Below are 24,787 nucleotides of genomic sequence, written 5' to 3'. Positions count from 1 at the left end.
CCTTTATAGTTAGAAGCTAATTACTGCACACACAAAAAAAAAAAGAAACGACAACAAAAAAAAGGGAAAAATTATTAACATATATTAAATTCATGCAGAATCTTTGAGTGCTGGTTATTCAGATTTTTTATTTTATTTTTTATCAAAAATGGGGCTACCTGGCCAACTGCTGCAGCAGACACACCAGTGATGAAGCTCTTGCCCTGTGCAGCTCGTCCAGCTGCAGCTCTTGGTAGAGCAGATGGAGAACATAGAAAAGGGCAGGAATGTGTGGGAACAAAGGTGCCGAACTCTCAAGTTTCAAAGATGAACTGAAGGATGAAGCCTCCTGCTGTATGAGAGCAAAATAAAGTGTTAAAATCTTTTAATGTCCGATTTTCCCAAAAACATAATAAAAGAAACCAAACCACAACATGCAGAACTATACTAACCGCTCCAAAATCATTGTCACAGTCATGCTTTTTCCCCTCATTCTTTTAGTTATGTCGCAATGCTCCCCATTTAAAAACCTTTAGGTTAACATTAGAGTTGTATTTTTTTAACTGTTATTGCATTGAATCGAAGGGATTAAGGTGAAATTAATGTAATTAAATAAAAAGGCCTGAAATAGATATTAGAGTTCTAACAACTAGGTTTATAGCTGAATAATTGGACAGCAATAAAATATGACATCAGGTATTTTTCAATTATCCCCTTTTCAAACTGCAAATAACTTCTGAACAACACTTTGAAAATGTCTGCTCTACAGTAAAAACAACTCAGGGGATTTAGCTGAGCTTTTATATTGAGATACATTTCATTAAAATTTAAATAAAATATTAAAGCTACAGTGTGTAACTTTTAGCGACATCTAGCGGTCAGACTGCAGACTGCAGCAACAAGAACATCTCCCCCCCACCGCTTCTCCCCCCCCCAACAGTATGGCGAGCATTAAGGGACAAAATGTCTTCCACGACGTCCGCATCACCTACCTTCTCAAGTGATGAGGTTTGTTTACATAGATAATTTCCCAGATAGTATTTCATTAGTCTGTGTAGGGTATAGATTTCATGTAGACTTAAGATAATAAATATACCCGTTATTTTTTCTACATCGTTGTGACGTTTTGGCGATCTCGCAATCGCTAGTTTATTGGCTCTGGGCTGCCGTAACGCAAAGATGTCTGCCTCCATGGCTGCGAGACCCGCTCCTATGTAATTATAAATAACGAATTCTAAGGCAACGCAAATATTAAGGTTAAGAGGCTGAGCCCGTAGATGATGATAAATAACATAGTTATGTATAATATATTACATTTCTGACTGTATATCCCTGTAATTATTACACACTGTAGCTTTAAGTGAAATATACTCCATGCCAATCATCAAATTATAACAGTCACCTGGGTTGACCTGAAATAAATTAAAACATTTTATTCAAAATGGTGTCATTTCAAACAGACAATTAGATACAAGGGAGATTATTATTATTATTATTAAACTTATGTGCTGCATAATCTAATGACAATTTAACAGCAAAATGTCACACCAGACTAGGCTATAAGATGGAGTACATGGAATAAAAGAGTTACATACACAGGATGGGTCCTCTTTTTCAGTATTGACATCATTATTGGCAGCCCCTGAGTCCACTGATCCACAGACAGGCTGAGAATTTATCTGACGGTGATAATGAGATGCTAATAGGTAGTCCCAGTCCTGCAAAAATAGAACACAGATGAATGCGAGGCCAAGCTTTCTATTGTCTCCACCATAAACAAACCCAGATGAAAAACAAAAAACAAAATAAAAGTCAAATTATTTGTGATTCTCTTGTTTTTAAGATAAAAAAAAAGGACAATCATGAAAACAGAAAGTGACATAAGCAAATACAGGGATTACCCAGCAGCACCTTTCAGTGAGCTAAATTGTTTGTCATCCCTGCAGGGGTCATAACAGTTTATTTCCTCTTAATTCTGTGTGTTCAAACACAAAACTAGCATGTTCACAGGTCAGTGTTTTAAAGTACTGTGTGTGTTACTGGTTTGATGAGCTACAAGCTGTTGATCTCTATGACATCAATTTCTTTTTCCCTGAACTTGCGTACAGACCTTCACTGCAAAAACAATCCAGAAATAAGTAAAAATGTCCTAAATTAAGTGTATTTACCCTTAAACTGAGTAAATAAATAGATATTCTGCCAATGGAATGATGATTTTTACTCTTAAAACAAATAATTAGATAATATGCACTTGAAATGAGACAATGCAATTATTTTTTGTCTTATTTTAAAAGTAAATTGTCTTGTTCGATTGGCAAAGTGTCTCACTTTCCTCTTCAATTCAAGACAAAAACACTTATTTTAAGAAAAAAAGATTTTAATTTTTTTTCTGTGTTGCTTACTTTCTGCTCTGAAATGCACCACATAAAAGTCTGTGGTAGAATTCATGAAAACATGTTAATTTTGTCATTATTGGCTGTTTACTGTAGTTACATTCACTATGGAGTTTGCCTGTAGCCCAAACCGTGGAAAACATGAAGGTGCGAGAACACTTTCTCCAGTCATTGTTCATGCAGAGGTTATCCTGGACTAAAATCTGACACATCTGTCCTCGGGTCAAAAATAGACCAGCAGAGTGAGCCTTCAGCTGATTGACATTTTCCAGTCGTGTTTGCCTTAATGAGAACACACGCAAATACAGATTAGTTCAAAAATCCCCTTTAATTAGAGCATTTTAGGAAAACCCTCTCAGGGCAGTCTGAAGAGGAAGAATTTGTTTGATATTTCTTTTACATAATTAACATCCATGTCGGGCTTATAGAGAGAGGGAGCAAACATGCACTCTGAGGGTCTTTATTCACATATATGCTAAAATACATGAATGAGGAGAAGAGAACAAGTTATATCCTCAGCTAATTTACAAAAACTGCACCAAATATCTCTGTAAAAAAGGTGTAAATACTGGGATGGTCTTATTTTTTAGTTGGCAGCATGTCGTAGTTTAATTCCTTATGTGCCTTAAATATGTAAAATTTTAGATATTGACAAAGATATAGTGCAAGTAAGACTGAGTGAGTCTTCCCTGAATGTTCACTCATTAAAAGTATATATAGATAGATTGTATTTCAGAATTTTTCCTCCTCCAATAAATCCATGTTTAAACCTGATATATCTTGTTAAGAGTTCTATTAAAAACATACATGACTGTGTGGTTTTCACTGCAGATGCATGCACTTTCCCCTTTCCACACCATATTCCTCATACCTCATCAGATCCTCCGTCAGAGGGACGAGCCTTTTTGGCAGCAATCACCGGAGAGAGAGGAACTTCAAACTGTAGCTTTAGAAAGAGAACCAAAAAAGGGATTTATTATAAAGTGTTTGATGACCAAAATAGATTTGCAAAATTAAAAATGTTATAAATTTTAGTTGGTTGAATTTATTACGAACCGTCTGATAATTTCACTAAAGAAAACGACTTTGCATCATTTCTAAACACTGACAAAGTGAAACTCACGTGTCGAGTCCAGGCCAGGCGCTCGGTGTTGTAGCCCATCAGTGTCATGAAACAGGTGACAAACTGGCTCCACTCTGCGTGAACGCTGGGACCGCCAGGTGCATTGTAGATGTTGTACCACTTTACCAGAACCTACAAGTTTTACAAGAGGTAGATAGAAAAAAATACATATTTTTCGAATTTAAGTAAAGATAATCTGACTATTTGCTAAACATTGAATGGTTCTCAAACTAAGCTTATTAAGGGATTTGAACAACTATTGTATTTATCTTACTTTCTTTTATGAGAGGTGTTCAAAAATAAAGGAATCTGTATTCATTTGGATTAATTTTAAGTTAGATTTTAACCAAACAACGCATTTTATGGTCACCAAGTATTTACTAATGTAAATGGATTTCCTAGTGAGTACAAGCAAAAATTGTATTCCTAAATTTCATAAAGTAAAGATACAAAAAGAGATAGAAAACATTCAGTTAGGCTGCAGTGTTGGTTCAATCAGCGAACTGATAATCTTCATATCATTACATACTTCATTTGAACAAGATAATCAAACAGTTTAAACAGTGTATTGCCTATACCCACTGAGTCATAGGTTTGTAAAATCCAGTTTAACAAACCTTCATGGCAACTTCTTTAGGCAGGATGAACCGAATCGCTTCAAGGCACTTCCTCACTGCAACACAAAGGAAAGGAGAAAAATACGGAGGAAATGATTATTGGCGTTAGAACAAATACCCCATGATCTCTCAATACACCACGCTTCTCCAAGCGTTAACAAAAATCTGTTTGGTTACTGTCTGCACATTATTTCTTAAGGTAAAGTATAATGGTTGATGGCTATTGCCTTTAAAGTCTGCATTTTGGCAACTTTTATTTTGAAGCAAGAAAGGAATATGCTGATAAAGGTTCTCAGTCATCCAGGTCATAGTCATTCCGTAAAAATTCAAAAAATATCCACTGGACTTGGTTTTCAAGATTTGAAGACGTTTTGCCACCTCTCCAGGAAGCTTTCTCAATTCAAATGTCTGGATCCGCAGTGAGTTTGAGTCTTATATAGACAACGCCTTGTATCGCTTGGAAACATGCAATGGAAACCGATGAATGGGTCGTTAGTTCCATCGTTAGCCTGTAATATCTGAACCTGTCTATGATTCTAGGGGTCGGTCGTTAAAGGGGGGATTGTCCTAGGGGTCGGTCGTTAAAGGGGGGATTGTCCCCCTTTAACGACCGACCCCTAGAATCATAGACAGGCCATATCTAAGAAAATAAAAGTTATATCAGATGGAAACCACCACTGTTAACTAGGGCTGCAACAACGAATCGATAAAATCGATAAAAATCGACTTTTAAAAGCGTTGGCAACGAATTTCATCATCGAATAGTTGTGTCGCGCGATTATTGCGTCATCCGCCGCGCCGTCATCGCTGCCTCTTGACTGAAAGAGGAAGAAAAAAAAATATGGCAGAGCGAGTCAGCGCTGCAGGTGCAGTGTTACCAACTCAGCGACTTTTCAGACCCCTCCAGCGACTATTTTTCAAAAAAGCGACTAGCGACAAATCTGGCGACTTTTTTCGGTGTCACTGGCGGCTTTTGGAGACTCTTACGTGAAAGCATGTATCGTTCCTACTCTGCCGTGGGGCGCATCCCCCCGCTCCCGCAGGAGTCCCTCTCAGCTGCAGTCAGAGCCGCAGTGTCCAGACTGCAAATGAAGCGCGCATGCACCGGGATTGACGGCGCAAATTGATCACAATAATTAAAATAGCCTGCGCTTTGTAAAGCGAAAAAAGTGATAACATGCAACTTTTTTCAAAAGAAATTAACATGGCACGGAACCACCATGTTTGTTTGGTTTCAAAGTGGGGAAACGTAACGTTAGTTTCTCAGGTAGCTCATCCGATGCTTTCCTTACCGTGTTAGTAGGTTACAGACAGTGATAAGGTTGGCTACTTATTTTACTTTTAATTTCATTTCAATTAGCTTAAGCAGCGTTTGTATTTACTTTATAAATAAATTAACTTGCAAATTATGAGGGCAAGGCTTTTAAAGTTTAAATCTTCTGGCGAAGATAAAGTAAAGAAGATCCTGCAATTTATGGAAGTAAAGCAGAATAAAATCCAGCAAGATCAGTAATATGTCAATTAATTATCTGCCAGATTCCCATGTAAATATCTGTCTTTGGAGGATGTGTTTTTTAGCACCCCTAGTTCTCTCATTTTTATTCCAAATACAATTTATAATTTGAATCACAGGGCTATTTTTATCTCTATGGTTAAGTATTTTCTCAAGTAGCAACTTTAACTGCTATACTTTCCTGTCTTAAAAGGCAGAACTCTTCTAGTCTAAAAAAAACTCATTAGTTGAAATGGGGGGGCCTATTGTTTGAACCCCTTAGAGGCTTTTAAAAACAAAAATGTCTTTTTTTGCGCTTTATGAAACAAAGTAGCCTATATTTTGTGGATGTACAGCTACATTTCTCATGTAAGTTTGCGTAGTTTTAACACAAACATTTATTTTTCATATTGCACCAGTACAGTTAATGAGCAACCTGTACTTGTGTGCTTGTTTGTTCTGTCTAAAATGTTTATTTTGGAATAAAGAGCTTAATATAAAAAATATTTTTTGTCAGATTCATCGATTAATCGAAAAAATAATCGTCCGATTCATCGATTTTTAAAATAATCGTTAGTTGCAGCCCTACTGTTAACCTTATGTAGGCAAAGAAACATTTGATGGACGTTATATGACTGATTTGTACGATATCAGGCTAGCCACTAATAATGCTAAAGCTAGCATTTTTTCTGTACTTCAAAATCTAAAATATGTGGAAAGATCAAACATGAACTAGAAAATTCTGCACCGACTTAATCAATATAAAGTTCGGAGTTTATAAAATCTGTGTTCAGTCCTAAAATAATTCATATGCCTAACGGATATGGGATATTGATATATTTAAAATGAATATCATTTTATTTCTCACTGAAGTGTTTAACATTTTGAAACCATAGTCCCAACTTGTCTTCTTACAACCCAATAATAATGAGCATCATACGTTGTTAGCTGCATTTTGTTTTTAACGTTGCATATGAAGGTGATCGGATTGTTTTAATTCTCAATGAAAAATGTGAGATCAAAACATGAATCATCACAGCAACAAACTGATTATTTATAGTTAACCTAGTAGTTATTGTTTTGTTTGTGTTTGTGTCCTGTGAGGATAAAACAGCAACAACAAAAAAAAACATGCAATTCAATCATCAGATTGAGTAGAATGGCAGCTTAAAATACACAGAACCTTAACTTGGGTTCTCATTTTTTTAATAACACCAATCAAATCTAAAGTTTATCAATATATATAAATATTAAAAACCTAGTGTTATGTTTATAGCCGATTTTAAATTTTAACTTCATCAGTCTAACAAATCTTCCTTATTCACTTACTGCTTCTCTTTAACAAAAACCTAACAGTGGCATGGTAATTAGTGTTGCTGTGTCTGACCAATGGGATTCCTAATCAACATCACCAGGCTATCTTAATTGGTCATTCGAAGTCAGAAAGGTCGAAAAGGAAGTGGATAAATGCCATTTAATTAAACGAAGAAAGCCTCGTCCATTCGATCGATTATCAGATAATGGGACCCCGTGCATGGAAGACGAAGAGGGAGACAAAGCGGTCTTTTAAGATGGGTGACACTGTAGGATTTAAATATTACCCTTTATGAATCAATAAATTAATTAATTGAGAAACTTTAAGTTAATAGATAGGGCTCTCACAAACCAAATAAGATTTAGATAGGTGGAAAAACTGACAACAGAATAGAAAAGGAACATGAAAAAACTGTTGCCCAGTTTAACTGGTCAGATCATTTTAATACCATAACTTATCAAGACATCCACTTATGCTGGGAATCAATATTAGGTCAGAGCTGTGTTACCAGGCTGCTTTTTTAATCTTTCAAACTGTCTTTTTCCCCAGATAAATGAACCATTTTAGTTTAAAACAAAATTATCCATGTAAATTATCCATGTTTAGTAAAGGTTGTAACCAATCATACCCATACCATGGAAAACTTAAAATATCAAATTACAAATGAAATTGCAAAAAAAAAGAGGGGAAGAAGAAATCATCGGTAAGGCAAAGCAGAAAGGTCAGAATGACAAAGATTTATTACATGGCAGCAGATTTTTGATCCTTGTGTCCAGTTTCTCTCATACTTGGATACTTGAAATGTATTGAAGCTTTGTTCCCTGATAACATTTTTCTGTCCAGTTTTGTTCATGTTCAAAACTGGCAATGATTTAAGTGATCAAAATCTAAACATTCACAGAGAGTGTTAAGGTGTCACCATGAAGGGAAAAAAGTGAGAAAGTTAATTTTCAACCACCATCATCCTCTTCAGTGATAAATTATCAAATCATATAACAATGTAATGCTTTCCTGATATCTGACAGGCCCAGATAATTTTTATTTAAACTAACCATAAAGATTAAAAGAACAAACAGTTTTAAACTGTGGATCTGATTTTTTCCTCCCTGGACTGCAGAGGATACTGACGTGGTGGATTAATCATCACCAGCATGTGTGTGCGAGTGCGTGTCTGCCTTGTAATGGCATCCTCAGTATAAAAGATTTTACGTCACTGTGAAGCATAGTGCAGCTCTCAAACCTAATTTCAAGGCCTAACTGCTCTGACTCAGTCATTTGTGTGTCTATTTGTGTGTGCAGCAATGGTTGGGATAAAAAAAAAAGCATAGAATTCATTAACAAATTCCTTAATTAACCTACAACGATCCTCTTGTTTTTGTGTGGTCTGTTCTTGGAATGAGTGTCTTACCCAGCTCAGATGTAGCTATCTCTGGAATAGAAACCCTGAGCATCACGCCACTGCTTAGCTCCTAGAAAAAAACACGCATAAAAGTAGATTACTGTATCTCCTTGGACTCCAATTCCACCCAGGTGTATGAAAGCAGGTGTGGTGTTTATTAAGACAATTTCAGTACTGCAATCCTCCGAACTGTACAAATGTAAACTGTCACTAGAGCAAGTTAATTGAATTTCTATATCCTCAATTTGATTACTTTTACCGTTGCTTTCCCTGCTGTATTATGAAAATAGTGCCCTGTGAAAAAGCCAACTGGCTTCCGCCTGTAATGGAATTCCACAGCAGTAATTTGTAAAAATGAAACATTGTCTAAATGTACAACACATACATGTGCCAGAAATCTTTGGACTGAGAAAGCAAAAAAACAAGATTATGTACAGAAGGAAACTTGTCCGGGGTAGGATTGTGTGGTTTGTGGTTTTAATACAAGTGGTTAAATAATTATGTTGATGAGGAAAGTCTGCATTGCTTAATTTTTCCACCGTTTTATTTATCACTTTCCTTAAGCTTTGAAGATAACCATAAAACTTAAGGTCATTAGTTTGCATACATCCTACTATATCTGGTGTAAAAGCAACAACTGCCTTTTAAACAACAGAAACCAACAGTCAGTGGTGGGACAGTGATGGTGAGGAGCTCATTTTGCTTTTGGACCTGGATCACTGTCCATAAATGATAGAACTACAAAATTTTGCTCTCCAGAACAAATTCCTTTGCAGTTTTATCCGTTTAAAGGTATATCAGTAATAGATTTTAGTTTGCAACTTTCAGATTAAAAGGGTTTTCAACCAGATTCTTTTCCGTACGCACAAACAAATTATCAAACAGGAGCAAGTTATATTATTACATATTAGTGCTGAAACAATCGGAATAATCTTGATTAATTGATTATTGAAATAATCGTCAACTGACTTAGTGAGCGATTAATCGTTAACTTGAGTATAGAGACCCTAAAACATGCCTTTAGTTCACAGAGCAACTCACTTGGAGCAGTAATAATATCAAAATTGTAAAAAAAATATATACCGTATATATATATAAACATTTTTGCATTTGAGACAAAGAAAAATGTATCGTCTGTCAATATGCTTTATCCAGAAATCCTCAAGTGGAAAAGTTTTAGTTTCACTTGGTTTAATTCATTTAAAAAAAAATCTTCTTTAAACCTTTACTATCGGATTATTAATCAGAAAAATAATCAACAGATTAAATCGTTAGTTGCAGCCCTAATGCATATCTTAAGTTTGGACAAAAAATGTGCATCAGAAACCCATAAACACAATGTGAGCCTATTTTTAGCCAGATGGAGAAAATGCTCCTCAGTGCCATACAAGGCAAATTACTCATGTTAGCACTGGGGTGTATTCAGGTGTCCACATTGTTTTCCATTGTTTACAATTGCAGGATCGGACAACTAGTATCATAGGCATATTTCTCATCTCGTATTTTGTGCTCTTTGAATTCGGAGCAGCTCCCCAAAGGGATTATTGAAATAAAAGCATGTTTTACAAGTAATTTCTGTCATTAGGAATTAGTTTTCTTAAAAATAAAGGGAAGAAAAAAAGGTAATCAGATGTGGTATAAACAAAATCATATTGCCCAGCCCTTGGCACGCTGAAAGGAATTTAACTAAATATCTGCACTTTGTATCCTTACCTGACAGGTACTTTATTTTAAAATGAACTTAATATCAAATTCTATGCAGCATGTTCTTTACAAGAAACTACAAAACACAGGATTTTAAACAAAAAATGTAATATAAATACATTTCCATTTTTTATTTTCTTATAAGCGTTCCACACTATAATGTAAATTGCATATTGTGAAAAAGTTAGAGGGAATCACAAAGCAATATTCACTGATGTTAGAAAAATATTGATGGGGTGTTATGCTGCCTTCATGTGGTAGAGAAATTATGGTAAACAGCAAAAACCAACATTAATATTGCACATAACCCACTTATGTCGTAATTTCCACTGGAAAGCTGGAAAATGTTATGCTACCCAAGTTGTTGAGATGAGGAAAACTTTGACCTTTCAACATGGCGGAAAGCATAGAAACTGTTCTGAATGATGGATACTGCATTGATGAACGTTCTCTCAAGTGTTTTTAGTCTACACAATGCTGTGAAATTCATTTCTTTTTATTATATCATTACTTAAAATTGTGTTGGTTTAAAAATAACCCTTGATATTTAATTTAATCCGAAACTAGCTGGCAGTCGGCCGACGATGGCAGCCAGTAGGATTCTGTGCAAACTGTGTTCTGACTTCAGTGAGTGTCTGATTTACTGGAACCAGGAGATAAGCCTGTAACTGGAGCAGGATAATCTTTGATCCACTGTGTTTCTCTTCTCTACCACAACAAAAGTACCTAAACACAATTCGCTGGTAATTTCCAATTTACAGCTGAAAAGGATCATCTTTATCAGACCACATGAAGGCAGCATTAGTATCACAAGTTAAACACATTTAAAATAGTGGATTTAGTTAAGACTGTTTTCTATGCAATCCAAAAGCCAACTTACCAGGGTGACTCGGTTACAGACAGGGTCTCGTAGAGTGTGGATGAAGGGAGTGGCTTGCTGAAACGCGTAATCTTCAAAGAATGAAGCCTCGTGGTGTTTGCTGTTTAAACCCTTCAGCTCTGACACGGGTGAGGGCATTGCCTCCTTAAAAAAAAAAAAAAGAGGTAAGGTGAATTTATAAGTACCACACGATTTGTTCTAGACCAACGTTTGTTTAAACATTAAAGCAAAAATCTAATAAATACATTAAAAACACCATAAGGTCATGAATCTAAATGTAATAAAACCCTCAGACATCAAGACTGAACATGGAGCTTGTATTTATCTAATTACAATAAATAAATAAAAATTAAAGAAAATTATTGTCACCGTTAGTAAAAATGGGACATATGTAAAAGCAATTTGTTCAAGGAAACCTAGAGGTAAGTGTAAAGATATGAAAAACAAATCATCCCGACTTCACAAAAAAAAAAAAAAAACAGATTTAGGTCCATATTAACAACTTTAGAAAGAAAATATTAAATCGGATAGTAAAATTAGAAGAAAAAAAAAATTTGTTTTACTGTCGATGCATAAATTTTCCTCAGAAATACTGTATAAATAAAGAAAACAAAAAAAAGGCTTAACATATTTTGGCAAAAACACAGCTGTTTCTTACTTCAGTCTGAATAACAAAGTGTGCGTACAACAGCACCACATTCTTGTACCTCACTGAGTCTGGGGATGTGCCTGCTGCTTGCATTAGCAGGCGTGCTCACTATCTCCAAGGGCGTATTAAAATGATGGAGCTGGTTGGTCAGGCTGAAGGGGGTAGACAGCAAGTTGGGGATATGCACTTTACTGACCTATTGGGATATAAAGAGCGTCACTTCATGAATGCATCACTCCGTCATTGTGTTGCATTGCTAAAGAATAAAGCATCCATAACCCTTTCTCCATATTGTCCTTACCCTTGTAGTTCCTGTGTAAAGAACCAGACTGCCACAAGCCTCCAGAACCAACATGGCATTTATATTCTAGAAAGAAAAATGTACAAATCATTTCATAATGAGCCAAATCTCAACTTAAAAGGATTTAAATATTATCACTTTTAAATAGAAATAACAAATGGCCTAAAATTAAATGGGCTGATTTTATTGTCAATTTAAAGACAAAACATACAGGATAAATATTCAATAAAACCAAAAGTCCTTTAGTTTGAGAGGATCCAGGTAATTGAACTTGTCCTTTCTATAGAAACGGAATCATTTTCTGTGTAGCGTTAAGCTGGGCATACACTGTACAAAATTTTCAATCTTTGTACTCAGCTACAGCTCAAACTTTACGACGAAATCGCAGGGTTTAAAAGTTCACAACTCAAAATGCAGGTTCTTACACGTACAGCCCAATGCTCAGCTGCGATCTAACTGCTCACATTGTACGTCCAAAAACAACATGTCAGACTCATTGGACTCATTAATATGGAAGGAGGACAAGAAAAACTACCTTGTTTGCACATGCTCGAGGTTCTGGTAAACGGTTCGTAACTCTGCTGAAACAGCAGGATTTCCCCACTAACACCTCGCGAGAGCCGACTGAAATTTAAACATGTTTGATTTTCTCCCGACCTCACGATTCCTGATGGGTAGGTGGTCTTTGAGAGGCTAATCACCCCTGTTACCCATGTACAATACAAGGACAAATCCCCAAAAAATTATCGCAAGACTAGAGAATTGCCCCAAAAAAAGAGCAAAAAGTTGTACAGTGTATGCCAGGTTTAGAATTTGTATCTTAAAAAAAAAGCTGCTTTTAACACTGAAAACCCAAGTTATTTCAAAACCAAGTTGACCCTCAACGACCGGCGCGAGGTTGTGGCGGTCGTACGTTGTGCTCAAAAAGTCCTGACGTCATCAAGCGGTCATCCCGGGTTTGATATTCCCACTGCATGCCGATCAAAGCCAAGGCGATTTTAACATGGGTCACTTGCAGAGTCGTTTGACCCATGTAGACACGCGTCAACGAGCTGTTCCCACTACCACTAAAAGCCGTTTGTTCCTGGGTTTAAGCTGGTTTTTGGCCACTGTGAAAGGGATAAAAATGTAGCCTGGGTGCCAGTCCGAACTTAGTCCCGCCCACAAGGTTTGAGTTCGGGGAAGTTCGGTCTGGCTCTGCTCCATAGTAGCGCGAGTATTATCGCCCACTGTCAGGCGATCCAATCAAATTGTCAGGGCGGGCTTTATACGATGATGGACAGATGATCAAGAGTAACGTTATCAACCACGTGACCAAAGCGCGCTTGGGTGACAACAATAATGGCTGCCGCTGGAGAGTTTAGGTGAGTAGATTAGGTCTGTTCTAGAAGATATCGACAGCAAATTAATTTTAAAAGAGGAACAGAGAAACGCGATCAAGTCTCATCTTCTTATTCTAGGCGTGAAACTGCACGCTTTGATTTTGGTGGACAACAACTATGCCTCGCTTAACATATGTCACGCACTCCGTTGCTCTTATTGGTTGTAGATCTATCCAATTGAGTGCAGAGGCATTTTTTTTCCTGGTTCGTTCGAAACACGCCCCATAATCACAGCTCTATGGAGCAGTATCAGACTCATATTCTGACTAGAATTGAGTCGGACTACGTCAGGCTAATAAAAATGTGGCTTAAAAAAAAAAAAAAAAAGAATAGAATGGAAAGGGCCAAGAGTCAAAATTACAAATCTATTTTATCTTCAGTTGTTCTATACAAGCAATTATAATTAACCTCCTGATTAAAAGAGGAATAAAATCTTCTCAGACAACAAGAACAATTTCATGGCATTAGTTTTGTTAAAGTATGCTTCAAATACCTGCAGAGGTGCGGCATCTTTGGCAGGGATGGTTGTGACAGAGGGGAAGATGAGCTGACTGGTATAATTGCTCTCAATAATCTTTACACATCTATTGGAAAAAACAAAAAAGGAATATTGTAGATGCAGATTTAACCCCAGGATGATGGTATTTATTAGGAAGGAAACATTGGAGTTGCTGTCAATTAGCCAGAATTTAGGCTTCCTAAAAATGAAAATGTACCTTTTAGAATAAAAGACTATATTTATTATTTAGTTGAATTCTACAAGACTAATATGTACACTAATTTTTTTTTAATGCATTTTCTTTTTCCACTGTACTGCAAAATGTCCCAGTGCATCACAATAAATATTTCCTGTGGGACCTACTGGCTTTTTAACAGCTTATCAGTTGCAAAAAAAAAAAAAAAAAAGAAGCAAAACGTAAAATATTTCACGTACAGCTGTGAGCTAAGTGCACATTTATCACTGTATCAAAATAGTAAGGCTTGTTAAAACAATATAAAACAAATTGGCATTTCATTTACTAATTTCATTCATTTCACTATTGGACCAACAATTAGTAGGGGAGTGGCAGCCTAGTGAATAGGGTATGGCGCTTGGATCCCAGAGGTTCTCAGTTCAAGCACCACTCCAGGGTTCCTACAGCATAAGATAAGTCAAATTCAAGACTTTTTAAGACTTTTTAATGCCACTTCAAATAAAAATTTAAGAACAAATTCACAAGAAATACAAGAAAAACCTGCTTGCGACAATTTAACCCAAAGGTTTATTTTAACATAAACCACTGCACTAATGTTTCAAATTTTGAAAAGCTTCCCATACAGGAAGAAAGCTAAAAACACACAGATGACAGATATATTTTAACAATTATTTAACTGAATTCACAAACTTTGTTTTAGCAGGGAACAAAACAAATCAGTTTTAAAGCCACAACATAACCAGTGCTAAGTTTTTTTAGCAGCTATTTTTCTTTGTATCGTTTTCTTAGTATGTTTGGTTTTGTGATAAGTGGAGGCGTTGCAGAGACAAGGGTGGAACAAAACCGAGAAATACCGGCTGTTTCTCGGTAACTCGATTTTGACGCTTTGTGTTTCGTGCTTCGCATGTGCGACTTATTGCACAAAATACACTGTGCCTCATGTAACTTCCCTGGTACTGGTTTTAGCCATGGAGAAAACTCTTGGCTGGAGCCAATTTTCTTTACATTTCTTTACATTTACACTTGCTCATATTTTCCAGACAAAAAGTTAATGTATCTCCCAAATGTCCCGGCCGCAACAACTTTTTTATGGGTTGCGCTATCGGGATGGAACCAATAATGGCAAGCCATTTTTTTTTTTTTTTTTATAAAAAATAAAATAAAAATTGTCAATTTTAACGTTTTATTTGGATTACACAAATAAATCGTAATAAACATAATCCTATTTATGATGTTTTAAAAATTAAGACCTACGAAAGACTGATTTAAGACATTTTAATACCAATTAAGGCCCTGAACTCCACAAAATGCAACTCTGGGTCACTGAGCAAGACCCTCAACCCCCACACTGCTCCCCGGGCGCCACACAATGGCAGCCCACTGCTCTCCAAAGGGAAGGGTTAAATCCAGAGTGAATTTTGTTGCTTTGTATATGTAATAATGTAATGACATTTACAAGTTGAACACTATTGTAATGGATTCTATTCAATTAGTAGCTACAGTGATCTTGTTGATCCCTTCAAACAGTCATTCAGGTATGACTTATGCGACTGTAGCCTGGGTGCTTAGAGAGAATATTGCTCCAAATGTTGAAGATAGCTTTATGAAGAGCTTCCACTATCTGGAACTGAAGTTCTTTATTTTGTTGCCATAGATTAATCCTGCATGGAAAAAAAAAGATTGACCAGATTTCTAGACCAATTCAAAAACTCTCCTTACTCATTTCAATCTGCTGCTATCCAGGCTGCATCAATAATGGTGAAGTACACTTCAAGTTTAACTGTCACTAAATAAACCTGATGGGGAAATCATATTAAAGAGGAGAAGTGGCTGATGTTGACCGAGGAAAAAAAATGTTGTTGAATTTGTTGTTCTTATGCACTTTTGGAAAACTGAAACATTAAAGCAACCTGGAGGAATTCAAAAAAACTGCAACAGTAATGCATATTGTTCACCTGAGGTGTTGATGAGATTCCACGAGGAAACACAGGTAGTTGTTCTCACAGAGGTCAGAGGTCAGGAACACTTTAGATGCCTGGCTGCTCATCTCCCTGGAAAAAAAAAAAAACAAAAACAAAAAATAGACAGTTTGGTAGGACACAATTTTCTTTTTATTTATATTTTTTTAACTGCATCAAATTTAACATACCCGGGGAAAAAACAAATTTGTTTAAAAGTCCAAAGAACTTTTTGTTTATAAGTAGTTAAACATAAAACATGACAGTGAACAACAATATAAAAATCATTATAAAATTCATAGAAATATGAAAATCAGGATGTGTTGAGGAAAATCAAAAGAGATGAAGAATTTGGGCTAAATATCAATTTCAAACTCATTATTTGAACCACAAAATTGTTTTTATTTGTGTGTAGGTACTGCAGGTAGAACTAAATATGTGAGCGGTTTAACTCAACATAGAAGAAAACGATCATAGACAATAATTGTAGTTTTATTGATTTATGACATAGGATAAATATAATAGACGCCATGATTGTCATTTCGGATTAAAAATAATCTATATTTGAATTAAATAACTAACTTTTAAAACAAGACTTAAAAGAATGTAAAATTGTTAAAAAGGTACAATTTGCAAATTGTTGTATAATAATTCATCTTTATATGATCATATTATAATATTATCAAAACTAACAGTAAGTCATGATCTTAGAGAAGGAATGAGATTTCATATGTTTATGAAAACTAAAACTAATCGATAATGTTTTATCAATTACGTTTTAAATTGTTATTAAACTGCATATATTTAAATCTAATCAAATGAAAAGACACCAATAGATTGAGCTGATAACTAATACAAAGTAGCATTAACAAGGTATACACTAAACAACAATAAGCAAGCTGGGTTTCTAAGATGACGAATCAAAGTAGCCCAACATGACTGAATATCGAGTAAAAAACTACCAATTGGAAGAAAGAAACTAAATTAGATTAAAACGGGACTAATCTAGTAATCCACCTAATAACTGTTCCTGCTATAAATGAATCCCAGGATGTCTCTGCGTCTGTTTTCAACATGACTGAGCGGGTGATTACCTGTGACAGCCAGCGGGGACCGTCTCAGTCCACAGCTGCTCCACACAGAGGTCCGGTTTAATGGGCTCCATCTCCGGCATTAGGATGCTGTCGTTTGCAGTGCTGTTAGGAGATGGTAATAAACTGTGGTGCCCCCTTGGGGGAGGGCTGTGAAAGGACGTATTGAAACGAGCCGCGCCTGTAAAGGACGGAGCAGCCATGCCCGGAGAGTGGGCCCGACTATGAGAAAGAAAAGGACAGCAGCTTACAGAAGTTATTTACCAATTTGATTGCTGAGGTTGATAGTAAAAGCTGTGGATTACACTCAAACCCCACCTTAAGGCGGCCATGTTGGATATAGTTGGGGAATGAACTCGAGAGTGTGCTCCTGGTGAAGAGGTCATGAACCTGCCCTGGTGACTGTGCAGAGCACTGTAGTGCAGAGGAGAGCTGGGATGGAGGAAGATAAAAAAACATGACCAGTCAACAAAACGAGTAACATTAATTATAATCACTGGTAGCTTTACTTCTACATATAAGTTTGATCAGGGTTTAAAGCAAGGCCTATAGCCACATTCCTCAGTTAACGATTTTTTTAAATTGCCCTTTTGGCAATATTTTGGCAGTATTTATTAGTTTAATGTCCTAAATGAGGAGTTTTGGCATTTTAATTTATTAAAATAAGTTAAAATGAACTACAAAACCCTCAATGATTATCAGAACAAACCTAAATCTAGACATCAGGCCTCCTCATTTAGCCCTGAATACTAGAAACTAGGGCGGTAAATTTTTACTAAAACCCCAAATTGCACTTTTTTGCACCCTAGCTGCAATTATATTTCATATTCAATTAATTGTCCAGTCCTTGAACCAACAAATATTTATTGAGTGTGATCCAGTCTTTAGTAAAAGGAGAGATGCATGGAGAAAACAAAACAAGCATGAAATTAAAAAATAACTATTTTTTATGTATCATACGAATAATCTTAATTGTGCACTTTACTGTTTGTTTATTTTGAGAGGCCTACCTGCTATTAATAATTTTACATTTTAACTTGGTTGGAGAGGCCACTATTCAAAATACATGAGCAGTATATTTTATTGCAGTAGTTAATCATATTAGATTAAAGATATAGTGGTTTCACATATTTTTGTGAAAAGACCCATGCTCTCCACCTAAAACAAAAATGTACATGGACAACCCTTTATCCGCCTCAGAGAGGGAACGCCTATTAAATGCTTTTGAGAGCATCCACAAGCCCTTTTCTCCTCGTGCATGCGCGTTTAAAAGTTGCTGTTTGCATCGCTTATACAAGCTTTGCAATTTTTTTCACTATGTCAGACCGATAATTGAAAATGGGGACTAGCATGTAGGACGGCCTTACGTAAACATATCACCAGAATGATTGACAATTAGGAGGACCACTTATACAGAGGATCCACCCGAAAAAAAAAAAAAAAAATTCGTTACAACAAAAAAAGCAAAAGTAGAACTTCCCCTTTCTTTAACACTACCTTATTCCTGCTCCAGAACCAAGCCCAGTTGCTCCACTTTTACCCGGAGAGTCAAGATGGGAGGAGTTACGCAAATGAGATGTTAGAAAGCCTGAAGCCATTAAACCCAGCGGCGTGCCATCTGGTTCTGCAGGACAACTCAGGACCATGGAGCACTCCTAAGAATGGGCCGGCAGTTAGACAAAGTATACATATTTATATGGGTTATTATGCCCATCTGTGAGGTCGCCTACATCATGTGTGACTCTACGCAGGGCCCACACTGTGTGTGTTCCCTGTACAGTGTCGTATGATATGACTAGAGAAGGCTCGCAGCAGGTGAACACTATCTTCATGTTGGAGTCAGACACGTACTGTACACGAGAGCTACTGAAGAGCCCTGCAAAAGCAAATGGAAAACAATATTAATCTGGCCAAAGAGCCCCTCAGACAAAGAAAAAGAGACAAGCAGAAAAATGGAAGACTCTACCTGAAGGTTTGCATACAATTGGTGCAATCTCATCTAAAGGATGTAGCATGCTGAACACTATTGGAAGAAGTTCCCTATGAAGAAAAAAAATCTCAGGGATTTAATGCATTAAGTCAGATTTTAATTTCTATTTTGAGCTTGTATATTCAATAGTTTTATCAGTTATCATTAAAAAATATATATATATATACATATTACCCAGGGAGATTTGGTTGTGAGTCATTTGCAGTATTTTTCCTTTCAAGCAGAAGTCCAAACTTGGTTGCCCACACATTTGAAACCTGGAACAGATAATATGAGGCAGATCATAACATATTTTACAACTAAGCCTGTAGAAAATTGCTAAAATAAATTCAGTTAACAACATTGTGTCATTCACATACATATTATGCAATCATTCCTGTATGAAAGAGATGAGCACAAAATAAGACAGAGTCAAAGCAACCATCTTCTAAGAGCTGAAATCAAGTATACAACCTCTGGCTACTCAGACACCTATTTTATTTTTATTTTTTTCAACTGCATGGAGACAGAAGAAACCTATAAAATCAGCCCCAATCTGTTGCTAAAAAAGTGCAATAAAGCTAATGCAGCACCAAGCAAATAAACATTTTGCCTGATGTTTGTCCTCTTTGGTTTAACATTTTTTCTGATGCTTTGGCAAGAGGCTTTTCAATTCTTCAGATAATATGTTTACAATATTATCTACCACCAGCTTATATGTTTCCATCCAGACTATATATAGTCTGTCTATATATAGTCTATATCTGGGTTAGTTCCTAAATAGTGAAAATATCATTTTTTTCACAAATAAGATACTTTTTTTTTTTATTAAAGGTACACTATGCAACCGGTGTTGATTTTCCAGCGAGACTCCCCCCAGAGGGCGAAAGCAAAAGTGCACTGTCGTAAATATGCACAGCTGTTCTTCTGGTTTCTCCGTCAAGCCAGGCGCGGTGGTTTTGAGCTTAGCAGACAGGCGAACGCAACGAATGACTAATGCTGCGTTCACACCGCAGCTGGCGCGACAGAAGCAGCGAGTTTACATGCAAAGTCAATGGTTGACGCGCGTCAAGGCGCAGCAAAAGGTCCCGCGGCGCGTTTTGAGATGCAGGCCCAGCGCGTCTGAGCAGCTGAAGCAGGGAGAGAGACACAGCGCTGATGATCAGAGGCTATGATCTCTCCTCTTAAACAGTTTATTGACGCCTAAATTAACTTAAAATGCAGAAATCTGCCGGCAGAATATGCAGTTTGGATTATTTAGATGAAAAACACCTACCAGCTGCCGCGGTGAACCGCGAGGACGTGACCTGGCCAGAGGCTGCTGATGAAGGGGTTCCTTCTGTCGGCGCACCGCTGGTATGTGGGGGTCTGAGCGGCTCCGACAGAAAAAATATTGAAGGCAGGATAATAATCTGAATGAACTGACGGCACTGATTACGTTTTCAGGTGTATTTTCTCATTTAAACACATATTAAAACTACTTTATTCCAAATGATCACAGCAAATATAGCTGCAAGGCAGAGAAAGGATAGTGAAGCTCCGCCCAACGCGCGTCAGACACACTTTTGCACCGCACAGCCAGAGCAGCAAACCTGCTTCAGCAGCACGTCAGAACTAACTGGTACAAGCAGCAAAAATGAAGCAGCAGACGTGATTTTGCTGCTTTTGCTGCGTGAACGTAGCATAACTGCACAAGGATCGCCACTGTGCTAGCAAGGAGAATGCTTTTAACTGGGGGGTGTAGCAGTTCTTGCCGTAAAGCAAGACTGACTCTCACGAGACTTCTGAGCCTGTGGGTGTGGGTCGGTGCTCCTGCAATTGCAAGTGCAGTATTTCCCCCACAGACCACCAGGGCGGCCGAGAATACCTTTGTTCAACCTGAAATGAATCATTTAATCATCCAAAACGTTATGGAACACATTAATTAACTGAAAAATGTTGCATAGTGTGCCTTTAACCTTAATAGGTTTATAAGAGCTTATGATCAATGTAGAAACATCCCATAAGAATTTACAAGTTTCAGATTCAGGGGTTGCCACCAGGACAGCAATGGCAGACCATAAGGCTACAGCTGTAGAGAACTTGGGTCTAGGCAGCAATCAATGTCCTCGGCTGAGAGGGGAGCTATCCACCATTCTGGTTGTATTCAAATATTTTATCATAATTTTAATGAGAAGCACAAAAATCTGGATATATATACATTTTATCTTACCATGTAGATCACAAATAAAGATATTATTTTTGTCCATATCACCCAGCTTTATTGCCACTTATTTCACTTCTCCCACAGCACTAAAAAGGGTGTAGATTAGTGATCAGTGTTTTTGGAATATGCAGTCCTGTTCATTTATTCATTATTTAATAAGTTAAATATTAAAGATATTATAGTAATTAAGTTTTAAAAAATGGTGTACTGTCTCCTTATTTTCTCCTTTACCTGAAAAGGTAGTGGTGAGATGAAATCTTTCCCAGTCACAGTGTGGACATTAATGCAGCTACTCTGGACAATACAAACGGTTTTCTCCAGTTCTTCCTCTGAAAGAGAAATATTCAGCAGAAGTGAACCATAGTTATAAGCAAAGAAGAAAAAAAATAAGGCTGGTCTTTTGACAAATGATTATCAAATTACCGTCACTGCTGCACTGACGAACAGCAAAGTTACACCATAAAGCCTGCATACAAAAAAAACACAGTCAACTCAGATTCTACCATTTTCTAGTGTAGTTAAAAAAAAATGCCAGACCAGATTTGAGAAAGACAAAACAAAATTCTTAGAAGAAAAAAAAAGATATTTTGCAGTGACTTAGATTAAGTTAAATCATTCCTATTTTTCTGAAAATATCAAAAAGTCCACATTTAAGCAAAAACACGGCAGTGGTAAACAACACCGTAAAACTGACCTGCTGTACTGGGCTGTCCACAGTGAAGGCCTTGTACACACTGGAGGCTTGTGTACGACTGCCCCGGCTCCAAACAACCACATTCCCTGCGGTATAAAGCTCTTCCTCAAACTCTGCTTCATCCTCATTAACTCCTGTGCAGCCTTTCCTGAGCTGCCAGGATTCCTGTCATTTGTAAAAATGACAAAGAGCCACATTGTTTTAGATAACACATAAAAAAAAAAATGTTTTACATACAAAAGCCACACCATCTCACCCTCTCTCTTTCTTGCAGACTGACTTCCTGCAGGGACCCCACCAACCCAGCAGCACCATCTGAGCACCAGAGCTCGGAGGCTGGCTGAAGTTCCCTAAGCTGCAGGTTGAAGGCATTCGGATGGTTCCTGCAGTGGTCACGGCCAAATGGGACAAACGACTGCAAATCCCCTGCGGCAATCATCGTGACTGTCTCTTCATACACGACTTCCGACATGAGTTCCAGATTTCAGCATTATTTCTTAAAAGACATTTTACAGTCAGTTAAAAAAAAAGAATTAAAAAAAAAACAACATTTAATTTCATTTTCTAATCATTTCTTAATAACCTTGGGGTATTTTTATACCGACAAATATTAAGCACACTAATTAGGCAAATCCTTAAAAATACAAAGGAAGCACCCAGTCTTTCTTTCTGTTCTCTTGGCCATAATAAAAATAGGATCCAATATTTCCATGGTCCCAAATTACTTTACTCTAATATCTCACATGCATATAATTAAACAAAGATCACACCAGAAGTTAAAAAAGAAACGGTCACTGAAAAAGTGCATACACTGCATAACAAAATAACTTCTAGAACTGAACCAGGTAGGGGTTTAAATGAATACTACCAGTATCTAATTACTTTAATTATGATTGAAATTAATCATGTAGCTTTTGTATATGCACATTTATTCATACTTTCTTTTTGTGTTTTATTTCATTTTCAAGGGGTTTACTTCAAGTATGGGTCAAACACTAACTATGTGATGTGTTTTAGTTAAAAAAAAAAAAAAAAAAATATATATATATATATATATATATATATATATATATATATATATATATATATATATATATATATATATATATATCCAAAATAGAAAGGAGCCTTTCCTAGTTACAAACCTGCTGTCATCTTGCGAAATGTGCAAAATAAATAAATAATAAATAAATATGCTGATTTACTGAATATGTCAACTAAATTGAATAGCTAAGTAAATAGTCCAATGGCATCTATTTTTAACTCTCTGCATGATCCGTTTGTTTGGTTTTATTTTGCTTATTTTTTAGCTGTCACTGGCCGGCTCCCATCTTTCCAATATTAAATTCAAACCTTGCCACATACCAACATCCTGGCTCCTCCGATAAGTAGCTTTAAAAGAGTAATACTTGTATTTGACGGTGGAAAATAGCTAACAATAGCATGCTAACGCTAAAACACTATAGAATTGCATTGGCACCACTGCTAGATTAGCATGTTAGCTGTGAGTTTAATGGGTGGAGTTTATCCACTTACCAGCTAATAAGGAATAAGCTGGCCCTTGTCGCGGAGTCCTCGTTTTCCCTTACAGTAAAACTGGTTTAGGTACAAAGTCTTCAACTGCGCTTACATAAAAAAAGAGCCGGCGGCTTTGCTGGAAAGGCTGAAATGTGGCTATAATAGGTTTTCAAATGAGCGCGGACATCTTTGCTGTTCTGACGAGCCACTTCCGTCTTGTCACAGGCAATCAACAAACAGAACGACCTGAGCTGTGTGCTGATAGGCTGGATGGAATTCACTAACGTTGCAGTCAACCTTTAAGAGAAAACTAGAAAACCTTCTTTTTTCTGTTTTTCTCTAAAATATAAGATTAAGCTTTAACTTTTGTTTTCTATGTTGTATGTCGTTTTACAATTATTTATATAGTCCTTAAAAAGAAAGTTCTAGAAAACTTGCAGAATCCTTATGAAACCCCCCAAAATAAAAACGTTAAAAACTAGTTGATAGATTGCTATTGTTTTATGCAATTACTTTTAATAAATATTATACTATTTATTAAAATAAATGTGTTGGTGCAAAATGAGTGGTATTCTCATTTAATGTAATTATTGTAACAAAAAACAATTATCAACCGATTACACTCCATAATTGATGTTTGTCTGTATAGCTATTAAAAACATTTTAGTTTTTATAAAGTATTTAATAGGAAGAAAGCTCTAGGACCTGTCTCCCCCCTCCCAATCTGTTGCTTATGGGTTTCCAGCAGACCACCACTCACATCAACCACAGTTCTTGTTAAAAGAGAGATGTTCTTTCCACTCTTAGTACAATGTTTTACACTGTCAAAAGGATCACCCCATTGATACAAACTTTATGCATTCACACATCCATTGTCATAACATGTTTGCACAAAATAAGACAATGTTGAAAATGTTATCTCTACACACAAATGGCTGAGCTTTCTTAGAAATAAACATTACTAGGATTGAAGTAAAATATAATATCTGTGTCAAAATCTGTAAATAAAATTGGGTTACTTCAATAATATATCTGATTTACATAAATTTGATCTGTTTATTTTGGAAAATGCTTAGAACAATTGTTTATTAGTAACTGAAATATTCTACTGCTATTAGAAAAAAGAGATAATTCAGCCAGAAACTGTATTATGTTTAAAAGGTTTATTGAGAGATGTGGATAAGATCTACTAAACTGGAGACGTAGTCAGAACATGCTTAACAGGCTGGTGGCAAGCTGAACATGATGAGAGCAGACTAAAAGGAGGAAGATGGCTAAACAGGCTAATTTAATAGGGTAGTTGCTGAACAGGCTGCTGGCAGCTTAAACAGGCTGATGACAGGCAGAGCCAGTGCAGGTCATGACCAGAGAGGGAAGCTGATGAGAATCCATTGAGGGTTCCGCGAGCACAGGAAAAAAGCA

General features: G+C 36.5%; 1 protein-coding gene across 1 annotated transcript in view; it reads right to left on the bottom strand.

The window, feature by feature from the left end:
* anapc1 (anaphase promoting complex subunit 1) overlaps positions 1-23,575 on the bottom strand; it is a 69,776-nt gene extending 46,201 nt beyond the window's left edge. The window contains 22 exon segments of the mRNA XM_038295718.1: positions 159-331; positions 1,575-1,697; positions 3,244-3,318; positions 3,496-3,627; positions 4,113-4,168; positions 8,328-8,388; positions 10,903-11,046; positions 11,610-11,747; positions 11,853-11,918; positions 13,728-13,818; positions 15,885-15,980; positions 16,982-17,200; positions 17,297-17,410; positions 18,476-18,633; positions 18,709-18,854; positions 18,945-19,018; positions 19,143-19,225; positions 21,385-21,482; positions 21,577-21,619; positions 21,848-22,012; positions 22,104-22,343; positions 23,384-23,575. Coding sequence (XP_038151646.1) covers positions 159-331; positions 1,575-1,697; positions 3,244-3,318; positions 3,496-3,627; positions 4,113-4,168; positions 8,328-8,388; positions 10,903-11,046; positions 11,610-11,747; positions 11,853-11,918; positions 13,728-13,818; positions 15,885-15,980; positions 16,982-17,200; positions 17,297-17,410; positions 18,476-18,633; positions 18,709-18,854; positions 18,945-19,018; positions 19,143-19,225; positions 21,385-21,482; positions 21,577-21,619; positions 21,848-22,012; positions 22,104-22,319 — 2,471 coding nt within the window. The 5' untranslated portion in view covers positions 22,320-22,343; positions 23,384-23,575.
* Positions 23,576-24,787: the final 1,212 nt, after the last annotated feature.

This window comes from Cyprinodon tularosa, unplaced genomic scaffold, assembly GCF_016077235.1.
Source record: "Cyprinodon tularosa strain WSP-4 unplaced genomic scaffold, ASM1607723v1 ctg359, whole genome shotgun sequence".
Taxonomy (NCBI): Eukaryota; Metazoa; Chordata; class Actinopteri; order Cyprinodontiformes; family Cyprinodontidae; genus Cyprinodon; species Cyprinodon tularosa.
The sequence above is the reverse complement of the archived record's forward strand: the minus strand, read 5'-3'. Positions and strand labels throughout refer to the sequence as shown.